The 19,362-nt window shown below is 48.1% G+C and overlaps 2 protein-coding genes across 3 annotated transcripts in view; both read right to left on the bottom strand.

Moving 5' to 3' along the window:
* Positions 1-693: 693 nt before the first annotated feature.
* SPATA24 (spermatogenesis associated 24) lies at positions 694-8,084 on the bottom strand. 2 transcript variants are annotated; one of them, XM_008014626.3, is made up of 6 exons: positions 7,910-8,082; positions 6,602-6,667; positions 5,907-6,037; positions 5,752-5,822; positions 996-1,098; positions 694-885 (listed from the first exon to the last, which is right to left on the bottom strand). In XM_008014626.3, the coding sequence occupies exons 1-6, from the start codon at positions 8,024-8,026 to the stop codon at positions 756-758; spliced, it is 618 nt and encodes a 205-aa protein (XP_008012817.1). In that variant the 5' UTR covers positions 8,027-8,082; the 3' UTR covers positions 694-755. The 2 variants fall into 2 exon arrangements, with proteins under 2 accessions (XP_008012817.1, XP_072866753.1); XM_073010652.1 differs by lacking the exon at positions 996-1,098 and having other exon boundaries at positions 7,910-8,084.
* Positions 8,085-14,781: 6,697 nt separating this feature from the next.
* Positions 14,782-19,362, bottom strand: part of DNAJC18 (DnaJ heat shock protein family (Hsp40) member C18) — a 31,120-nt gene continuing 26,539 nt past the window's right edge. The window contains exon 8 of the mRNA XM_008014631.3: positions 14,782-18,847. Coding sequence (XP_008012822.3) covers positions 18,723-18,847 — 125 coding nt within the window. The 3' untranslated portion in view covers positions 14,782-18,722. The remainder of the gene's footprint in view (positions 18,848-19,362) is intronic.

Raw genomic sequence — 19,362 nt, 5'->3', positions numbered from 1 at the left:
TTAAACTTCTGGCTTCAAGGTCCTGCTATGACTCAGGCCCCAGCTGGCCCTGGAGCAAGAGCACTGACCCCTCCTGTGTACTTGGCCTCAAACTGACCCAGGACAGGCTACACTGGGCTACCCTGACCCTTGAAGTGGGTCCTCTGCTTGGGTGTGTCCCCATGATCATCTAGGGGACACTCAGTGATGGCTTCTGAAAGAATGTTGCTAGACCATCCCATCCAGCCCTACCTGTGCAACTTGTGCAAGTCCAGGTCCCTTCCCAGATTGTTTCTCCACCTTAAAACCACACACAGCATTGTCTTTTCTCTTCCTCCCATTTGTGAAGCTCCTATTTGTTTGGGGGAGGGTCAGCAAGTGCAAATGCAATTTGCAGGTATAACATTATTGTCATGTGATAGAAACTGACTTCCCAAATTCCTTGTGGTTCTGGAACTGAAGTTTCTGGTCAGGGCTTCCAGCCCTGTAGTCAAGTTGGGACAGTTAAATTTACCAGGACACTGGGAGTGAGGTGGGATGTTACTGGGTAACCAGGGCTGTTTATATAGGAAGGGATTAAATACTCAAAGGAAGCGGTGGTGCCTACCAGACAACAAAGACCCAGCTCCTCCCCTAGGCTACAAGCCCCCACCTTGTGGACCCTCACCACTACCCAAAAGGGAGGGAAGTAGCAGGGCCTAGAGGCTGGGGACTCCTAGAGCAGAGAAGGCAGAGGCTGGGGATTACAGCCAGAGAACAGGAAAGTGGCGGCCATTTTATTTTTCCCTGGGATGCTGGTGGCTGTGGGCCTGACGCGTCCCTGAGGCTTTCTTATGCTTCTGGTCCAGCACCTGGGCCATGTAGCTCTCCTGCTGCTTCTGGATCCGGAAGTCAGACATGTGATTCCTGCAATGGAGCCAGCTGGTGGTGGACTGTGGACAGCCCAGGGTATGTAGGGGCCAGAGGTCTGGCTCCCCAGTGTCATCAACACCCCCAGCCAGGCCCAGACCCCTCACCTGAAGATCTGTTTCTGCTGGCTGATAACTTGCTGCAACTCTTTAATCTCATTCTCTTTGCCATTAAGTATATCTTCTTGCTTTATAATGTGAGACTCAATCTCTGTGGGGGAGAGAGGCAGGGAGGAGGGGTGGTTCCCATCCCAGGGCTCCTTCCTGAGATAAGGCATTCCCTCATGGGGCTTTTCAGAGCTTGGCTGCCCACCCAGGAGTTCTCCATGAAGAACTGCTAATACCTTAGTATGAATGAGTTTTATTATGCAGTCTTGGGGGAGTGCAGTGTTTGAGGATTGTTGTCAATGACTTCACAAGTCTATTCTGGACCAGAGGACCCACATGAGGGCAGGAGAAGGTCCTTGGAGAGAGGTGGGCAGTCCTGCCCAAAGGCCGGAAGATGAATGGCACCTGCCCTCAACTCCAGCAGGTCTTTACAGATGTTGCCTCCTTGGAGAAACTCTCCCTCATCTAAAAATTACATTTCCCAGTACTTCCTACTCCCTCTTCCTGCTTTCTGCTTTCTTTTTCTTTTTCTTTTCTTTTCTTTTTTTTTTTTTTTTTTTGAGACTGAGTCTTGCTCTGTTGCTAGGCTGGAGTGCAGTGGCATGATCTTGGCTCACTGCAACCTCCTCCTCCCGAGTTCAAGCAATTCTCCTGCCTCAGCCTCCCGAATAGCTGGGTGGGATTACAGGCACCTGCCACCACACCTGGCTAATTTTTGTATTTTTAGTAGAGATGGGGTTTCACCATGTTGGCCAGGCTGGTCTCGAACTCGTGACCTCAGGTGATCCACCCACCTCGGCCTCCCAAAATGCTGGGATTACAGGAGTGAGCCACCATGTCCGACATCCTGCTTTATTTTTCTTAACACTTTTACCTAACATACCATATACTTTATTCATCTGTCTTCTCTGCTACTAGGATGTAAGGTCCACAAGGACAAGGATCTTTGTTTTATTCACGCCTTTATCCCTAATGCCTAAAACAGTACCTGGCACATAGTAGGTATACAAAAAGTATATTTGCAGACCGAATGAATGGGATGTTCCTGGGGGGTTAGGACTTAGAAACATGACCTAGTTCAATCATCCAGTCCAACCAAACTTCCCAGGGGCTGGCTGGATGCCCAGCCTTGTGCTAGGGCTTCAGGGTTCATGGGAGAAGATGGAGTTGCCTGGATTTTCAGACCTTTTCCTCATTTCAAAGATGGGGAAAGAGACAGCCCTATCCCACAGTGGTATAGGGAAGAACCAGTGAGATAGTGGTGGCAAAGCCTACCCCCAAATTAATCGTACATTTGGGCAAAGATGACTTTCTGAGGCTTGAGCCCAGAAGTAAGAGACCAGTCTGGGCAACATAGTGAGACCTCGCCTCTACAAAACTAAAAAAAAAAAAAAAAAACTAGCTGGGCATGGTGGTGGAACGCGCCTGTAGTCCTGGCTACTTGCTGAGGCAAGAGGATCACTTGAGCTCAGGAGCTGGGGGCTGCAATGAGGTATGACTGTGCCCCTGCACTCCAGCCTGGGTGACAGAGCAAGACCCTGTCTCTAAAAAATAAATAAATAAATAAATAAATAAATAAATAAATAAATGATAATTTTTCTGTGTTGGATCAAAATCCAAGGAGACTATAGGGATCTGGGGTGCTTCATTTACATAACTGCCCCACATGGCACCCTGGAAAATTCTGATTCCCACAGAAAGAAAATCCTACTGTCTTTAAAGGTTGGACAAGGGGCCAGGCACAGTAGCTCACGCCTGTAATTCCAGCACTCTGGGAGGCCAAGGCGGATGGATCACCTGAGGTCAGGAGTTTAAGACCACCCTGGCCAACATGGTGAAACCCTGTCTCTAATAAAAATACAAAAATTAGCCGGGTGTGGTGGCACATGCCTGTAATCCCAGCTACTTTGGAGGTTAAGGCAGAATTACTTGAACCCAAAAGAGACGGAGGTCGCAGTGAGCCAAGAACGTGCCATTGCACTTCAGCCTGGGTAACAGACCCAGACTCTGCTTCAAAAAAAAAACAGGCTGGGCACGGTGGCTCACGCCTGTAAGCCCAGCACTTTGGAAGGCCAACATGGGCAGATCATGAGGTCAGGAGATCGAGACCATCCTGGCTAACACGGTGAAACCCTGTTCCTACTAAAAATACAAAAAATTAGCCGGACGTGGTAGCGGGCACCTGTAGTCCCAGCCACTCGGGAGGCTGAGGCAGGAGAATGGCATGAACCTGGGAGGCGAAGCTTGCAGTGAGCCGAGATCTCGCCACTACACTCCAGCCTGCGCGACAGAGAGAGACTCCGTCTCAAAAAAAAAAAAAAAGGTTGGACAAGGATTAATTAACTAGAACACAAACTCTGAAAATACAGAAATGTCTAAGCATTTAAGATTTCAAAAGAGAAGACCTGGTAAAAAGTGAAGGCGCAGCATGGAAAAGAGGAGAGACAGGTGGAGGGAGAGAATGAAGACATGAGTTCACCAGGTCATGGGATGAGGACTGTTGAACCTCCTTCCCAGGCGTCCAGCTAAGTGGGATTAATTACTTGTGAAGTTCGTTTGGGAAAAATAATTAGAAATTTGTGTGACTCTTTGAAAATAAAAGCCTGTGGCTCCCGATGATGAGAGAATGGTTAGAAAATCCCTTTGAGAGTGAAGAACTATGTAAGTGTAAAAACCAAACTGAACCACACAAGGGGAGTTTGTAGGGATGCGGTGGGAGGCACTGGCCAGGGTGAGGTTCACATCACCAGACTGGCTCAAGAGGGCTTGTGTCCCACTGGAGGGGTTTAGAATATTTTGGGGGAGGCATCCAGGACCTGTCCCCATGACATACACACCTACCAACAAGCAGATCCAAAGCCCCGTGGGCTTGACTGATCTCTGTTGGAAGGAAATTACCTAGGGGAAGGATGTCTCTGGCCCCACCAGGAAAGAACCCCAGGTTCTTTTTTGGGAAGTAAGGGGATGCCCAGGGAGAGGACAAGACTGAGGGGACCAATGGCCTTGAGCATGGGGGCAGTGACTGCCTGTTGGGCCCTGCCCTGGCATAAGCCAGTGACCAAATTACTATGAGACTTGTCAGCCTGCCTGGCCAGATCAAGATGTCAGCCTGCTGGCATCTTCCCAGTGAGAGCACTCACCAGGGGAGAGAGAAGGCTGAATTGGTGAAAGGCAGGGTACTCAAGGCTCCATGTGGGAGCCTCACCAGGAAGGACCTTGAACCTCTTGCGCTTGGGCTCTGGCCTACTGGAGATCTGCTGCAGTGAACAAAGCAGATGTTGTGCCTGGAATTCATACCTACATTTTTTTTTTTTTTTTTTTTTTTGAGATGGAGTTTTACTCTTGTTGCCCAGGCTGGAGTGCAATGGCACAATCTCAGCTCGCTGCAACCTCTGCCTCCCAGGTTCAAGCAATTCTCCTGTCTCAGCCTCCTAAGTAGCTGGGATTACAAGCTCCCGCCACTATGCCCAGGGAATTTTTAGTATTTTTAGTGGAGATGGGGTTTCACCATGTTGGCCAGGCTGGTCTTGAACTTCTGACCTCATGTGATCCGCCTGCCTTGGCCTCCCAAAGCGTTGGGATTACAGGCATGAGCCACTGCGCCCAGCCCATACTTAAACTGGGTAAGGGGAGTTTAGCATTCTAAGAAATAAACGGGGCTCCTGAGGTGTAAGGACACGGTGTAGCTGACTCTAAAGGTGCCCCACAACTTATGGCACCAACTGAGCCAAACAAGTGGCCCACAGGCATCTGCACAGAGCAGAGTTGAAAACTGGCAGCCCACAGATATTTTACTTGGCCTACACAATAGTTTTAAAATTTCAAAATCAACTGCCAACACTAAAAAGTCAGAAAAGCTTCCATTAAAACTTGGTTTTGGCTGGGTGCAGCGGCTCATGCCTGTAATCCCAACACTTTGGGAGGCTGAGGTGGGGAGTTCGAGACTAGCTTGACCAACATGGTGAAACCCCATCTCTACCAAAAATACAAAAAGTAGCCAGGCGTGGTGGTGCACACCTGTAATCCCAGCTACTCGGGAGGCTGTGGCAGAAGAATCACTTGAACCTGGGAGACGGAGTTTGCAGTGAGCCGTGTGCCACTGCACTCCAACCTAGGCAACAGAGCAAGACTCCATCTCAATAAAACAAAACAAAACAAAACAAAACAACTTGGTTTCACTGGGCATGGTGGCTCACACCTGTAGTCCCAGCTACTTGGGAGGCTGAGGTGGGTGAATCACTTGAGCCCAGGCATTTGAGACCAGCCTGGGCAGCATAGTGATCCCCAGTCTTAGAAAAATATAAATAATTATTAATTTCCATTTTAAAGATCTGGCAGTCCTATCCCCCTGTCACCATGTGCACCCTTCCCTATTGAGTCCTGACCCTGAGACTAAGGATCAAGTCCCAAATAGGACAGTGCTTGCCCTGTGTTCCTCTTGTATCAGAGTTAGGAGTAACCCATCAAAAGTGGGAAAACAAAAGGTGGACTAAGAAGGTTGTATGTTTCAGGAAAAATGGGAGCAAGCCCATTCCTTTATGGCGGTGAAGAATATAGTACACCGACTGCTTCACTCATTTCCGTGGCCTGCCTGGTCCCTTAAGGCCTTTTCGAAGGTGTGGCCCACCTGGGCCTGCCTGTATCCTCAGCTGGGGACAGGTGTTAGAGTGAAACCCTGCCTTTGACACAGGCACTGGGTGGTTAGGAAAGAGCCCGTTTATATAACCGTGGTGGAGAGCACGGGCCTCCCGCCTACCATTGCATTTGGTGATGAGCTGGTCCTTCTTGCTGGACTCCTGTAGGACTTTGCTTTTGACACTGGAGAGCCTGGGTGGGGAAGATGGGAGGGTGGGCAGGCTAGCAAGCAGATGCGTCCCCCAAAACCCACACGCCCTACTGAGGCCCACTCACGCTTTTTCAAAGGCCAGCTTCTCTTTCTCTAGCTGTTTGGACAGCACCTCTACCTCTCCGAGGGCAAACTGTAACTTCTCCTCTTCCTTGGCCAGGAGGACCTTGGTCTTGGCATGGGCAGCTTTCTCTTCCTGCAGGGGCGGCAGCAGTCACTTCATTACCCTGGGCCGCCTTGGGTCTCCTAGACTCCCTTAACCAGCCCCACTTCTCAGACAGACACATAGACACCAGGGCACAGGGAGATTCTGGCCACCTTGCTACTAGGGCTAGAGGTTCTCAGAGGCCGACCTTTCTTTTTACTTTTTTTTTTAGACAGAGTCTCACTCTGTTGTGCAGGCTGGAGTGCAGTGGCATGATCTCAGCTCAGTGCAACCTCCGCCTCCTGGGTTCAAGCAATTCTCCTGTCCCAGCCTCCCAAGTAGCTGGGATTACAGGTGCCTGCCACCACACATGCTTGGCTAATTTTTTTTTTTTTTTTTGGTATTTTTAGTAGAGACAGGGTTTCACTATGTTGGCCAGGCTGGTCTCAAACTCCTGATCTCAAGTGATTTGCCACCTTGGCCTCCCAAAGGGCTGGGATTACAGTTGTGAGCCACCGCACCCATCATCAGAGGCTAATACTTAATGAGCCTGCCTAACCACAGGGGTCCTGGGAAAAGGGGGAAGATTAGGAGACTGCAGAGGCTATTACTTACCACCAGCTTCTTCTCCACTGCCTGGAACTCTTCTTTACTGACAAAATTTTCGTCCTGGAGAACCATCTGCAACAGAGCCTGGCTGAGGGAGGGCCTGGGGCTGGAGTAGAAGGGGCGCCCTCTAGGGACCAGGACCAAAAGCGGATAACAGGATAATGCTCAAGGTAGGATGAGACTGAGGCCCTGGGAAGGGAGAACTCAGTTCCACAGATAAACTGAGACTCAGCAATAAGTGCTGCCCTCAAGGAGCAGCCAGTCTAATGGAGGAGGCAGTCCACAGCTAGCACTTCTAACATGTTGTGTGCCTTGATGGGGAGACATAAGGGGATCTGGGGCCCAGAGGAGGCACCAACACAGCTTGGGGAAGGGTCAGAATCGCTTCCGGAGAAGGGGACATTAGACCTGAGATCTGACTGCTATATAGGGTGGGCCAGAAAAGGGATAGACAGAAAAGCATTCTGGATGGTGGGGACACCCATGCCAAGGTCAGCTGCCAAGAGGAAGACCTGGGTACCTTCAGGGAATCAAAGGCAATTCAGTGCCTAGAGCTCCATACATTTTGTTGAATTAGAGCATTAGGGTAGCTAATAGGACATGTCTCTCTCCCCTTTCCCCCATATTCTACTTCCCAGAAGGGAAGACATTGTCTAAGAACAACTTAGAATGAGAAATAGATGTGAAGCCAGTTTTATTTCTGAGATGGAGATACATTCAACCTTCTTACCAAGACAGAAAAACAAAACCAGAAAAACCATGAACTCCAGCTGGCCAGGATTCTATCATGCCTACCCAGGTAATCTGTGACTGCAATGCTTTGCACCCATTAGCTGGGGTTTGATTGAGAAGGCAAAAGCTAAGGCATGTAAAGTTCTTGGAGGCCCCTAAGTTAGCCCTGGCAAGGGCCAAATCTGCGCTTACTGCATTCATCATGGCACTGCCTTTGACTCTGCGGAAGGGTGTCCATAATAGAAGGGATGACAGTTTCTCTGCCTGCACACGAGGGCCATGGGAACTCAGTGACGTCATCTTCACTGAAAATGGGGAAACTGAGGCTCAGGGACTCTACCAGCTCTTGCAGCAACCAGGCAAACGGAAGGGAGAATATGGCTTGATATTAGTTAAAATTCCCTGGTTCAGGAAAGCCCGCCTCTTTTTGGCTCTACCCCTACCGACCGAGCCCAGCTTCCTCCTGATTACGCCATGGGCCATGCGTTCTAGCCACGGCCCGGCATCGGAACAGGTTCTGGCCCCGCCCCCATCAGTGAGGCATCCGGCCCCGCCTCTCCCCAAGCTCCTCTAGCTGCATACCACATTCCTCAGCTGGTGGATCAGTTCCTCCTGAGACTCAATCACGTCCCGCAGTTGATCGAAGGCGAGACACACAGATCCTGACCCCGCCTTCGACCACCCGAGGGGCGTCGCCATCTTTCGCCCCCGCCAGCTAGTTGGAAATGGCTGCCTCGGGGGTGCTCCCCGCCGTCGCCCACCAATGAGAATGCGACGCCACAGAGCACCCTAGCAACGGGGTGCGGGGACTTCCTCTGTTAGCGGGGCGAGGAGCCGCCTCTTAAAGGAGCCGCCTGGGGCGGGGAAACTGCTAACAACCCTTAAGGCATTTAATTTTATAGGAAATTGCGATTTTATTACATCTTCTGTTTCTTACGCGGTCCTGAGAAGCCGGCAGGGCCTGGCTTGTACTTTCCTTGACTGCGAGCAGGCAACACTCAGAACACCAGCCCTCGGCCTTCATCCAGGGCCTGTTAAGCTGCATGACCACGAAGCAAGAGCCGGCATAGGCAACTCCTGCATCTTTAGCTTCTCATGCATCTTTCTCCAAATCTTTATCCTAGTCTCCAAATTTCCTCCATTGTATAATATTCCAGCCTCCTGGAACACACTTAGTACTTGGTGGGCCTAAGCACGGAAGATAGAAGAAGATAAAAAACGAGAATGGCTTCACCTGAGATCAAAGTCTTCATACTCCGATGCCAGGCTCTGGGCAGCTGCACTAGAGCCGTGTGCCACCACCCCAGGAGGAGGGCCCTGAAGAGATTAGGAGGACTGAAGAGGGCTTGAAGGAGGAGAGTTTAGTAAAATGAAGTCAGGGAAGGATACGGTGATTACACACACTCACCAAGTCTCTTTCGAAGGCTTTTTTTTTTTTTTTCTTGGAAACCCAAATAAGATTAGGTTTGGAGAACATCAGAGCGAATATATATTGTGTTCACTATTTCGTGGCACCATTATGTTTATATTATTTCATGTGACCCTCATAGAACTTCTATTAGCCCCTTTTTACCCGGGCTCTATGAGAATGAGAATGAATAACTTGCCCAAGGTCACTCTAGTAAGTTGTGGAACAAGAGTTCTGCTATGGGCAGTTTGGTTCCAGCGTCCATGTTTTTGTTTGTTTTTTGAGATGAAGTCTCGCTCTGTCGCCCAGGCTGGAGTGCAGGGACATGATCTCGGCTCACTGCAACCTCTGCCTTCCGGGTTCAAGCGATTCTCCCGCCTCAGCCTCCCAAGTAGCTGGGATTACAGGCGCCTGTCACCACGCCCGGCTAATTTTCATATTTTTAGTAGAGACGGAGTTTCGCCATGTTGGCCAGGCTGGTCTCGAACTCCTGACCTCAGGTGATCCGCCTGCCTTGGCCTCCCAATGTGTTGGGATTACAGGCATGAGCCACCACGCTGGGCTTGGAGTTCATGTTCTTAACCAGGATGTTGTGCTGCATTTTTGTTGCATGTCATGGATGGAAGTTATGGAATGTGATACCCCCAAGTAGGAAATGACTATACTAACAAGGAGTTTGGAAAAAAAGTTACCAGTGACTATGAAAGGAGGCAGAAAGCTCAGGGTAAGTCATTCAAGCTTCTCCCCAAAACTCCCTAGCGGCCTGACAAACTTGGCCATCCCTGTGGTTCTCTCAGCAGGAGCCCTTGTTTTGTTTCTTGCATTTATTTTCATGGACTTGGAGACAAAGCCATCTCTGTTGACCTCTCTCTCTTTTTTCTTTTTCTTTTTCTTTTTTTTTTTTTTTGAGATGGAGTCTTGCTCTGATGCCCAGGCTGGAGTGCAGTGGTGCGATCTGGGCTCACTGCAAGCTCTGTGCCCCCGGGTTCATGCTGTTCTCCTGCCTCAACCTCCCGAGTAGCTGGGACTACGGGCGCCCGCCACCACGCCCAGCTAATTTTTTGTATTTTTAGTAGAGACGGGGTTTCACCATGTTCTCTTTTTTTTTTTTTTTTTTGAGATGGAATCTTGCTCTGTCCCCCAGGCTGGAGTGCAGTGGCGCAATCTTGACTCACTGCAACCTCTGCCTCCCGTGTTCAAGCGATTCTCCTGCCTCAGCCTCCCCAGTAGCTGGGATTACAGGCACCTGCCATCATACCCAGGTAATTTTTGTATTTTTAGTAGAGACGGGGGTTTCACCATGTTGGCCAGGCTGGTCTCGAACTCCTGACCTCAGGTGATCCACCCACCTCAGCCTCCCAAAATGCTGGGATTACAGGCGTAAGCCACTGTGCCCGGCTGACCTCTCTTAAAGGGCCTAGAACAATACTGTTCAATAAAACTTCTAGTGATGAAAATGTTCTACATCTGTACTATTCAGTTCAGTAGCCACTAGCCACATGTGGCTCTTCAGCAGCTGAAATGTAACTCATGTGGCTGAGATATTGCTTTAAATTTTTTTTTTCCCTCAAGATCACCTTAATCACGGCTCTTTAACATTTAAAAAATTTTTAGTTTAAATGGCCATGTGGGACGGGCGCGGTGGCTCACGCCTGTAATCCCAGCACTTTGGGAGGCTGAGGCGGGCGGATCACAAGGTCAGGAGATCGAGACCATCCTGGCTAACACGGTGAAACCCCGTCTCTACTAAAAATACAAAAAAAAAAAATTAGCTGGGCGCGGTGGCGGGCGCCTGTAGTCCCAGCTACTCAGGAGGCTGAGGCAAGAGAATGGCACGATCCCGGGAGGCGGAGCTTGCAGTGAGCGGAGATGGCACCATTGCACTCCAGCCAGGGGGACAGAGCGAGACTCCGTCTCAATAAATAAATACATAAATAAATAAATAAAGGCCATGTGCGGCTACTGGCTACTGTACTGGAGAGTGTGCCTAGAGGGCACTGTGTAGGTTGTGTGCCTCAGCACAGACGCCTCTCAGAAGTTGGTGTACCAAATGTGAATGTTCACCTGAATCACCTTGCACAAAGCTGCACATTCCTCTGGGGCAGTGATCCCTGAGCCTTCCCCACGAACTGCATTCCCTCCCTAGGGTCTTTCATGAAGCACTGCTTGATGTCCCTTGGTATCCAACATCCACCTTCACCAGCTGAAACAGGCTGCTCTCTGCATATTTGGGGCAAAACCCTGGAGAGCAGTAGGCTCCAGCAACCACCTCAGGGTGGAAGGTTATGAGCAAGAGAGAACCCTGGATCCAGGTCTGCACCTGCTTCCTAGCATGGACATGAGGGGTGGTCACCCTGGTTGGGCACTGCCACAGACTCCTCTATATGTTGAAAGGCACTGTGGGCTCCTGGTCAACCAGGGCTCAGTGAGACTCAGGATGACATCACAAACAGCTCTGTGATCCTGCCCGAGAAGGGTTGCCTTTCTGCAGAGGCTTGCCATTTTGGCTGATGTTCTGGTTATCTATTGGTGCATAATAAACCACTCCCCCAATTTTTTTTAAGTCATTGAAAAAAATCATTTTGTTCATGAATCTGGAATTTGGCAAGGTTCAATGGCGAAAGCTTATCTCTGCTCCATGCAGTGTGAGCTGGGATGGTTCAACACGGGGTTAGAAGTTCCACTTCCAACATGGCTCACTCATGTGACTGGCAAGTTGGTGCTGTCAGCTGGGAGCTCTGCTAGGGCTGAGGACCAAGGGTCTTGGTTCCTCTCCATAGGCTGCCTGGACTTTCTGATAGCATGGAGATTGGGTTAAAGAGAAAGCATTCAAAGTGACAGAAAATGGAAGATGCCAGTTTCTTAAGGCCTGGGCCTGATACCTGGCATAGTGTCATTTTTGCTGTATTCTACTGGTCAAGGAGTCACAGAGTCCAGATTCCAGAGGAGGGGACACAGATTCCACCCCCTGACCCCATCACCTTTCAATGGGAGTAGTGTCAAAGAATTTGGGCTGCACTTATAAGGAGCAAATCCTTGTGACAGATGGCACACCAGCCCCTTCAAGGTTCATTTCAGGTAAAACCAGTCAGGAACTTAGTCTAGTGGGAACGGTCAGACAATAATCAAACAACCAGCTAAATCTAAAAGGAAACTTAGCCAGGTGGGGCAGGGAAAGCTTCTGTGAGGAAGTGATGTCTGAGCTGAAGCCTATTAAGGTAACTAGGAAGCACTTAGCAAATAGGGTAGGGGCAGGTGAGTAGGTAGGGATACCAGAAAGAGGAAACAGTGTACACAAAGTCCCTGGGGCAAAAGGGGTTGTAGAGTGTAGTAACTAAAGGCTAGCATGGCATAAAAGAAAAAGATTAGAGGGCAAGAGGGGGCTTGGGCAGTGGGTAGAGACAAAGAACTTGGCAGAGCCTTGCTAAGCAAGGTAAGCCATGCTAAGGACTTTGACGATTTTTATTTTAGGGACAAAAGAAAACTACTGAAATATTTTAAGCAAGAGGATGACGTGATCCAATTTATGCTTGGAAAAGATCTCTTTGGTTGCAGTGAGGTACAGACTGGAGTGGGGCTGTGTAAGTGCACAGAGACAACTTTAACTGAGAAGGCTACTGCAGTGAAAGTGGATGGTAGTTTGAGAGTCAGTGTCAGAGATGAGAGTAGGCTTAGGATATTCTGGAGGTAAAATTGATGGAGCTTAACAGAGAGAGGGGATATGGGGACAAGGAAAAGTGTTTTGGTTGTCTATTGCTAAAAATCACCATAAAATGCAATGACTTCAAACAGCAACCTTTTTTTTTTTTTTTTTTTTTTTTTTTTTTTTTTTTTTTTAAAGACAGTGTCTTACACTGTCGCCCAGCCTGGAGTGCAGTGGCGCGATCCCAGCTCACTGCAACCTCCGCCTCCCGGCCTCAAGCAATCCTCCCACCTTAACCTCCCCAGTAGCTGGGACTGTAGGTATGCAGCTAATTTTTGTATTTTTCGGTAGAGACAGGATTTTATTATGTTGCCCAGGCTGGTCTTGAACTCCTGTGCTCAAGCCATCTGCCTGCCTCAGCATCCTAAAGTGTTGGGATTACAGGCATAAGCCACTGCACCTGCAATAAAATGACTGCAATCGTTTTATTATTTGCTCACAATTCTGCAGTCTGAGCAGGACTTGGTGGGGCAGCACATTTCTGCTCTGTGCGTGATCTGGGGTAACACAAATGGCTCAACTTGAAGTATATGTTTGGGTCCTCAGTTCTTGCTGTCAGCTTGGTTGCTTGATTCTCTTCTGCATGGCTTCTCCTTTGGTTAGTGTAGTGGTCTCAGGTAGTTGAATTTACATGGTAGCTGACTTCCCTCCAAGTACAAAAATGGAAGCTGCCAGTTTTGCCACATTCTGTTGGTTAAAGATCAAAGGCCAGCCCCGATTAGAAAGGGGACTACACAAAGGCATAAATATTAGGGGGTGCCAAATTAAGTCTATCACACAAAGTTTCTTGGGTTTTTGACTTTTTTTTTTTTTTTTTTTTGAGACGGAGTCTTACTCTGTCGCCCAGGCTGGAGTGCAGAGGAGCGATAGCTCACTGCAACCTCCGCCTCCCGGGTTCAATAGATTCTCCTGCCTCAGCCTCCTGAGTAGCTGGGACTACAGGCACCTGCCACCACACCCAGCTAATTTTTTGTGTTTTTAGTAGAGATGGGGTTTTACCGTGTTAGCCAGGATGATCACGATCTCCTGACCTTGTGATCCACCTGCCTCAGTCTCCCAAAGTGCTGGGATTACAGGCGTGAGCCACCATGCCCAGTGGTTTTTGACTTTTTATTTTTATCATTGTTATTTCTTTTGAGATGGAGTCTTACTCTGTCACCCAGGTTAGAGTGCAATCTTGGCTCACTGCAACCTCCGCCTCCCAGGTTCAAGTGATTCTTCTGCCTCAGCCTCCCGAGTAGCTGGGATTACAGGCACCCGCCATCATGCCTGGCTAATTTTTGTATTTTTAGTAGAGATGGGGTTTCTCCATGTTGGTCAGGCTGGTCTCGAACTCCCAACCTCAGATGATCCACCCTCCTTGGGCTCCCAAAGTGCTGGGATTACAGGAGTGTGCCACTGCGCCCGGCTGACTTTTTAATTTTATTGTCAGGGATGGGGTCTTGCTATATCACTCAGGCTGGTCTCAAGCTCCTGGCCTCAAGTGATCCTCCCACCTCAGCCTCCGGAGGTAGCTGGGATGCAGGTGCACATAACTGTGCCTGGCTTGGGTTGCTGACTTTGGCACTTGGATGGGTGGAAGTGCTAGTGATGGAAATGGGAGCACTGGAAGTCTTGCTTCCATGCTCCTTCGCTAAATAAAAATCTACTCATCTCTGTAGGAAGGGTGATTATATTTCACATCTCTCTTCCTCGGAGTTGCTTTCACTGACCCCTCAGACTGGGTTAAATCCCTTTGTTATAGAGTCTGTGGTCCCCTTGGTTTCCCTTTAGCTATTCATTGCACTGGGGAGCGCTGTGGAAAGCCTGGGCTTCCCATTAGATATGAGCTCCAGGAGTCTTGGTGCTGGGCCTCACCTGTTCCCTGACCCCCATCCCAAAAACCCAGCCCATCTGGCTCAGACTAAGTTCTCAATCATTGCTGAATTGAATCTCATCTCACTTTCTTTTTCAAATGAAAGCTATCATTACCAGTTAGGATCATGTAAATATCATTTACTATATTTTTAAACCAAAACTTTCCTAAATATGGGCCACTAGGAACAAAGCCAGCAAGGAACTGGGATAACACCTGAATTTCTGATGCTAAGTGTAGTTTTGATCTGTATATTGGCTGTGATGTACTGCAACTGCTGTTATCTGATAGAAAATGTGGAACTGATGCCAACAATGCGATCTTCTATTCTAAATGCAAATAATCCCACTGATGGGTGAGGGAAGACTGGAGCAGGCATCAAAAGCTTCTTTAGTCGGAAGTGGCTCCAAGGGAGTCAGGCGATGCGCAGTGCCCAAGGACGCCATGGGCAAAGGTAAAAGAAACAAGGAAAAGTAGCCATTCTTTTTATATAAAATTGTTTAATGTTTTTGTTAAAATACACTTAATCCAGATATAGTGGATGAGGTGGCTAGATTTTTTCAAGATTCTTAGTCCACCAGGAGCTGATTCCATTTGTGTCATCCCTACTCTGGTCACAGAACATTCACATCTTCAATTCCAAATACTGAGCATGATGTAAATGATGTAATCAGTATCTAACACATGAGTATATACTTTCTTGGTGGTCACTGCATGCCATATCAACAGTGCAGCCTCAAAAAAAAAGATGTTTTGTAACTTGGCCCTTTCCAGAAATAAATATATTAGGACACTAAGCTTACACCTTAAATGAGGGCAGAATAGATAGGAATGAAGTGCAAGCTCCTGTGAGGAGCACTGCATGCAGATGAGGCACTTGCTTGTGTGGTGTGGCCAGCTGTAACAGAAAGCCACTGGAACCGCACAGTGCCTCCTCACAAAGCCCGTCCTGAGTATAAGGAAGAAAAAGAATGACACATAGCTTGACCAGGCTGCTAGAACCCATGTTCCAGTGGCATCTGAAGTTCACTGCATTTTCTTTTTTTTTCTGAAACAGTCTCACTCTGTCACCCAGGCTGGAGTGCACTGCTGCAATCTCGGCTCACTGCAACCTCTGCCTCCAGGCTCAAGCGATTCTCCTGCCTCAGCTTCCCGAGGAGCTGGGATTACAGACACCTGCTACCATGCCCAGCTAATTTTTGCATTTTTAGTAGAGACGGGGTTTCACCATGTTGGCCAGGCTGGTCTTGAACTCCTGACCTCAAACAATCTGCCTGCCTCAGCCTTTCAAAGTGTTGGGATTACAGGCATAAGCCACTGTGCCCGGCCAGTTCACTGTATTTTCCAACAGTTTCCAACAGAAAGCACAGCAGTGGCATTTCCTTACTGGTCACTGCTCCTGTGCTGTAAGGCCTGTGCTGATCAAGGAAGCTTACACATCTCCTAGCTTGCGCAGATGAACTCTAGGGTTGCTAATCTGGGGACGTGGATTCCTTCAAGCTCTTAGTGATGAGAAGGATTTTCATCCTCCTTTCCTCACTGTCGATCATGCAGTAGAGAGAGCACCTTCATTTGAATGACAGCTTCAGTTTCTGCTTGAGCCTCAAGCCCTATTTCTGAGCCCTGCTCCTATCACACACGTCTCCAATCTGCAGTAATACTCAAAGAAACAGTCTAGAGCTGGGTGCCAAGCTCCAACAGCAAGAATAAGCCCTACCTAGTTATGTATGATCAGGAGATCTTCCAAAGGATGTAGGCAAGAGGAAAAAGCTTATTTTACCACCATGCAGACAACCCATCTAAAATATAACCCAGGAAATTATAGTTTAACAATATTCTGGATAGTATCAAATAGATAAATCCTTCAACCAAAAGCAAATATGGTTCCCTTGAGGAAAAACAGATGTGAATGTTGTGGTCTATTGGTAATAAATAAAACAGTATCATGAGTGCTATAAAAACAGACAATCAGCATGACATTTAATGGAGTTAGTTACTATTGCCTCTATTTAGTATCATCACAGATTACTCATCACTGCCATGAAGTCCATAAAATGTGTGACTATCCAATTCCCAGCCATCTAGGACAGGGTCTTTTAATCTGTCAAGTCAGTTTCATTATGGCAAATTTTCTAGCAGAAGTTAGGGATGGGGAGAGGAGAGCTTTGATTTTTTTGTGTATATAAGAACTTTCCATAAGCCTGTTTGGCTCATGGACACATTTTACAATGTAACCTCCCTCAGTCACTCAGAGGGGATCAAGAAGGGGCCCCCAAAACCAGGAGGACAGACTTAGTTGGGTAGCAAAATCTGGCTATTTCTAGAAATGCTCCCTCTCCCTACAACTGAGCAGTTGTCCCCTACAAGCCACTAAAGCCCCCAATCTTTACCTGTGAACCCATCTCCTGACCCTGTGGAATGCCCGCAGAGGCATGGTAGGGAACAACTGTTCAGATGTTGGTGAGCCATGCTAGGCACGTCTGTGTAAATCATGGCCATGCATTGGGATGAAGAGACTTTACTTTGGAATCTGTTCTAATGTAGATTCTCTCTCTTTTTTTTTTTTTTTTTTCTTTTTTTGATACAGTCTCACTCTGTTGCCCAGGCTGGGGTGCAGTGGCGTGATCTCAGCTAACTGTAATCTCCGCCTCGCAGGTTGCAGCGATTCTCATCAGAGAATGAGTAGCTGGGACTACAGGTGTATGCCACCACGCCTGGCTAATTTTTGTATTATTAGTAGAGATGGAGTTTCACCGTGTTGACCAGGCTGGTCTTGAACCCCTGACCTCAGGTGATTCACCTGCCACAGCCTCCCAAAGTGCTGGGATTACAGGCATGAGCCACTGCACCCGGCCGACTCTCTAACAGAAACTTTTCTTCCAATATGAAGGAAGCATGGAGTGTAGGCTACAGTCACTTAATGATCCTTCCAAGTTCAGAGTCATGATAATCCAGGCAGCTCAGCTCTACAGGAAGGCCCAGAACCACACAGCCCAGGCAGTGACTGAATTCTTTCTTGTCACCAGTGGGAGGGTTCCCTGCCTGTGATGGACCTCTTATTTTGTGTACAGAATTTATGTTAGACTGGGTCCTGCTCCCTAAAGAGCAGCAGGGACGTCCTGAATGGATTCAGGATTGCCATAGAAAGGACGAGGTGTCATGGGGTGGGGGAGGACAGAGGCATCCTCGGGAAAGGTTCTGCTTTACCAGTCTGGCTAGAATCACTTGAGACATGAGGATGCTCTCTCCCACTTTCTACTTGACACTCAGCCTGCTGTCTCACTCTGCCACTATCAGCTGTATGACCTGTGTCATCCTCTCTGGGCCAATGTTCTCATTCATAGAACCAGGGATAATACATCTACTTCAGAGTTGTGAGGAGGCTTAAGAAAATATGTGTGAGAGCCCCTGCTTTTATAGTAGGCACTCAATAAATGGAAAAAGCATCTCAAATCACAAACTATAGGATACCGGGTTAAACAAAGTGGCTACTGGGGCCAGTGCTAGACCCCCATATCCAGGGAGAGAGGATCTGTCCCCTGTATCTCTAGGCTTGAGCAAACAGCCTGGAGAAATGACAATGCCTCCTCCTGGGTCTGACCATCTTCCTCTGTGGGATATAGGAACTCAGCCCAAGTGTGATGACACCAATGATGACACTGAGAAATGACCGAAGGGACATTCTCTGGGTTCTATGATGGACTAGGGAGGCTTCATGGAGGAGATGAGGCTCGGTCTTGCTTTATAGCTTCACCCTGGCCCCTGCCTCCGGATGCTGCTCAGTAGTTTTAATTTCTGGACCCTCTAAAAGAGAGAGGGTTAAGGAAATAAAGGAAACTCAAATCAGGCAATTTGCTAATGCTACTGAGCAGAGATTGGAATAATAGAAAACTACTGACTACAATAGTTTAAATTTCTCCATATTCCCCTAGAAAATGGAAAGCTGGGCAAGAACATGTTCCAAAGGCTAAATCTTGGCAGAGATGATGACTCTAATGAAGGGAGAGGTATAATTCTTGGCAGACAGTGTAAATAACTAATATTAAGCTTTGGCTAAGCCTAGGAATGCCTGGGTCTTAAGACTTCACTGAAGAAGGGAAGAAGGAAGAAAACATGGATCTGCTCTGGGATGCCCTGAACTCCATTCACAGAGGCAGGGTAGGCATGGAGCAGGGAAACAGAATCCAATGCTTTGCCATTAATTTAACTTTAGATGAACTCCTCCTGGGACCTGGAGTCACTTCCCAGGAAGGATTCTGTGAGGACACGTCTGGCTCTCGTGTCCATGCTCCTGCCACTCTGCCCAACCAACGAACTTAGCAAATAGTAAAGTGTTCACCATTACCTAATTTTGTATTATAAAATGGAATCAGGAACATAAATAGGAACAAGTAGCAAAACCCCAGCCCTGCACAGGACCATTATCCTCTCAGCCACTTCTGCGTAGGCCAATGAGTTTGGAAAGTTTCTCACAGTTTTCAAGTTTCAGCGACTCTGCTTTCTGTTTCAATCGTTCATCTCTGTATAATCCTGCCAAATTTGTCAGCTCTGACTCTGAAAGATAAAAGAGGTAACCAATTCATCAAGAGTTGAGCTCCTTTGTTTCATTTCAACATTTCTGGAGTCAAAGCTCCTTTTACTTCATTTCAAGCTTTTTCTTTCAATTAAATGTAAGAAACGTTTACTCATTTATTCACAAAACACATCTTAGGCACTGGACCAGGTGTGGAGGATTAAAGGGCACCTGTGACCCTGCAGTCCAACAGTATCTGCGCTGTCTTATAAAAGCACTGAACTTAGTTCTTATTAAGAAAACATTTGGCACCAGACTTAGGAAACCTGCGCGTGTGCAGTGAGACCGCACCACAGCCTCCTACAAGTGGGATTCCGACGGCAGCTGGGAAAGAATGGAGTCCAGTGGCCTATTCCTGTCATCTGAAACAGACAGCTGCTCTATTCTTCTCCTGCATTGCTGCATCATAACTCACATGTGCAAAGGCACACAGAGCCTACTGCTGCCGGGTGTGCGTCTACACAAGGCCAGGGCGCTACTGGCATTCTTCATTTCC

Source organism: Chlorocebus sabaeus, chromosome 23 (genome assembly GCF_047675955.1).
Source record: "Chlorocebus sabaeus isolate Y175 chromosome 23, mChlSab1.0.hap1, whole genome shotgun sequence".
In the NCBI taxonomy this organism is placed as follows: Eukaryota; Metazoa; Chordata; class Mammalia; order Primates; family Cercopithecidae; genus Chlorocebus; species Chlorocebus sabaeus.
This window is presented reverse-complemented; position numbering and strand designations above follow the sequence as displayed.

What these genes read in the sequence shown, in the direction of transcription:
- SPATA24 (XM_008014626.3), bottom strand. Translation starts at nt 8,026, where the DNA reads ATGGCGACGCCCCTCGGGTGGTCGAAGGCGGGGTCAGGATCTGTGTGT. An exon ending in TCCACCAGCTGAGGAATGTG is followed by an intron (nt 6,668 to 7,909) that starts GTATGCAGCTAG and finishes GCTCTGTTGCAG; the next exon opens with ATGGTTCTCCAGGACGAAAA. An exon ending in AAGCTGGCCTTTGAAAAAGC is followed by an intron (nt 5,823 to 5,906) that starts GTGAGTGGGCCT and finishes TTCCCCACCCAG; the next exon opens with GCTCTCCAGTGTCAAAAGCA.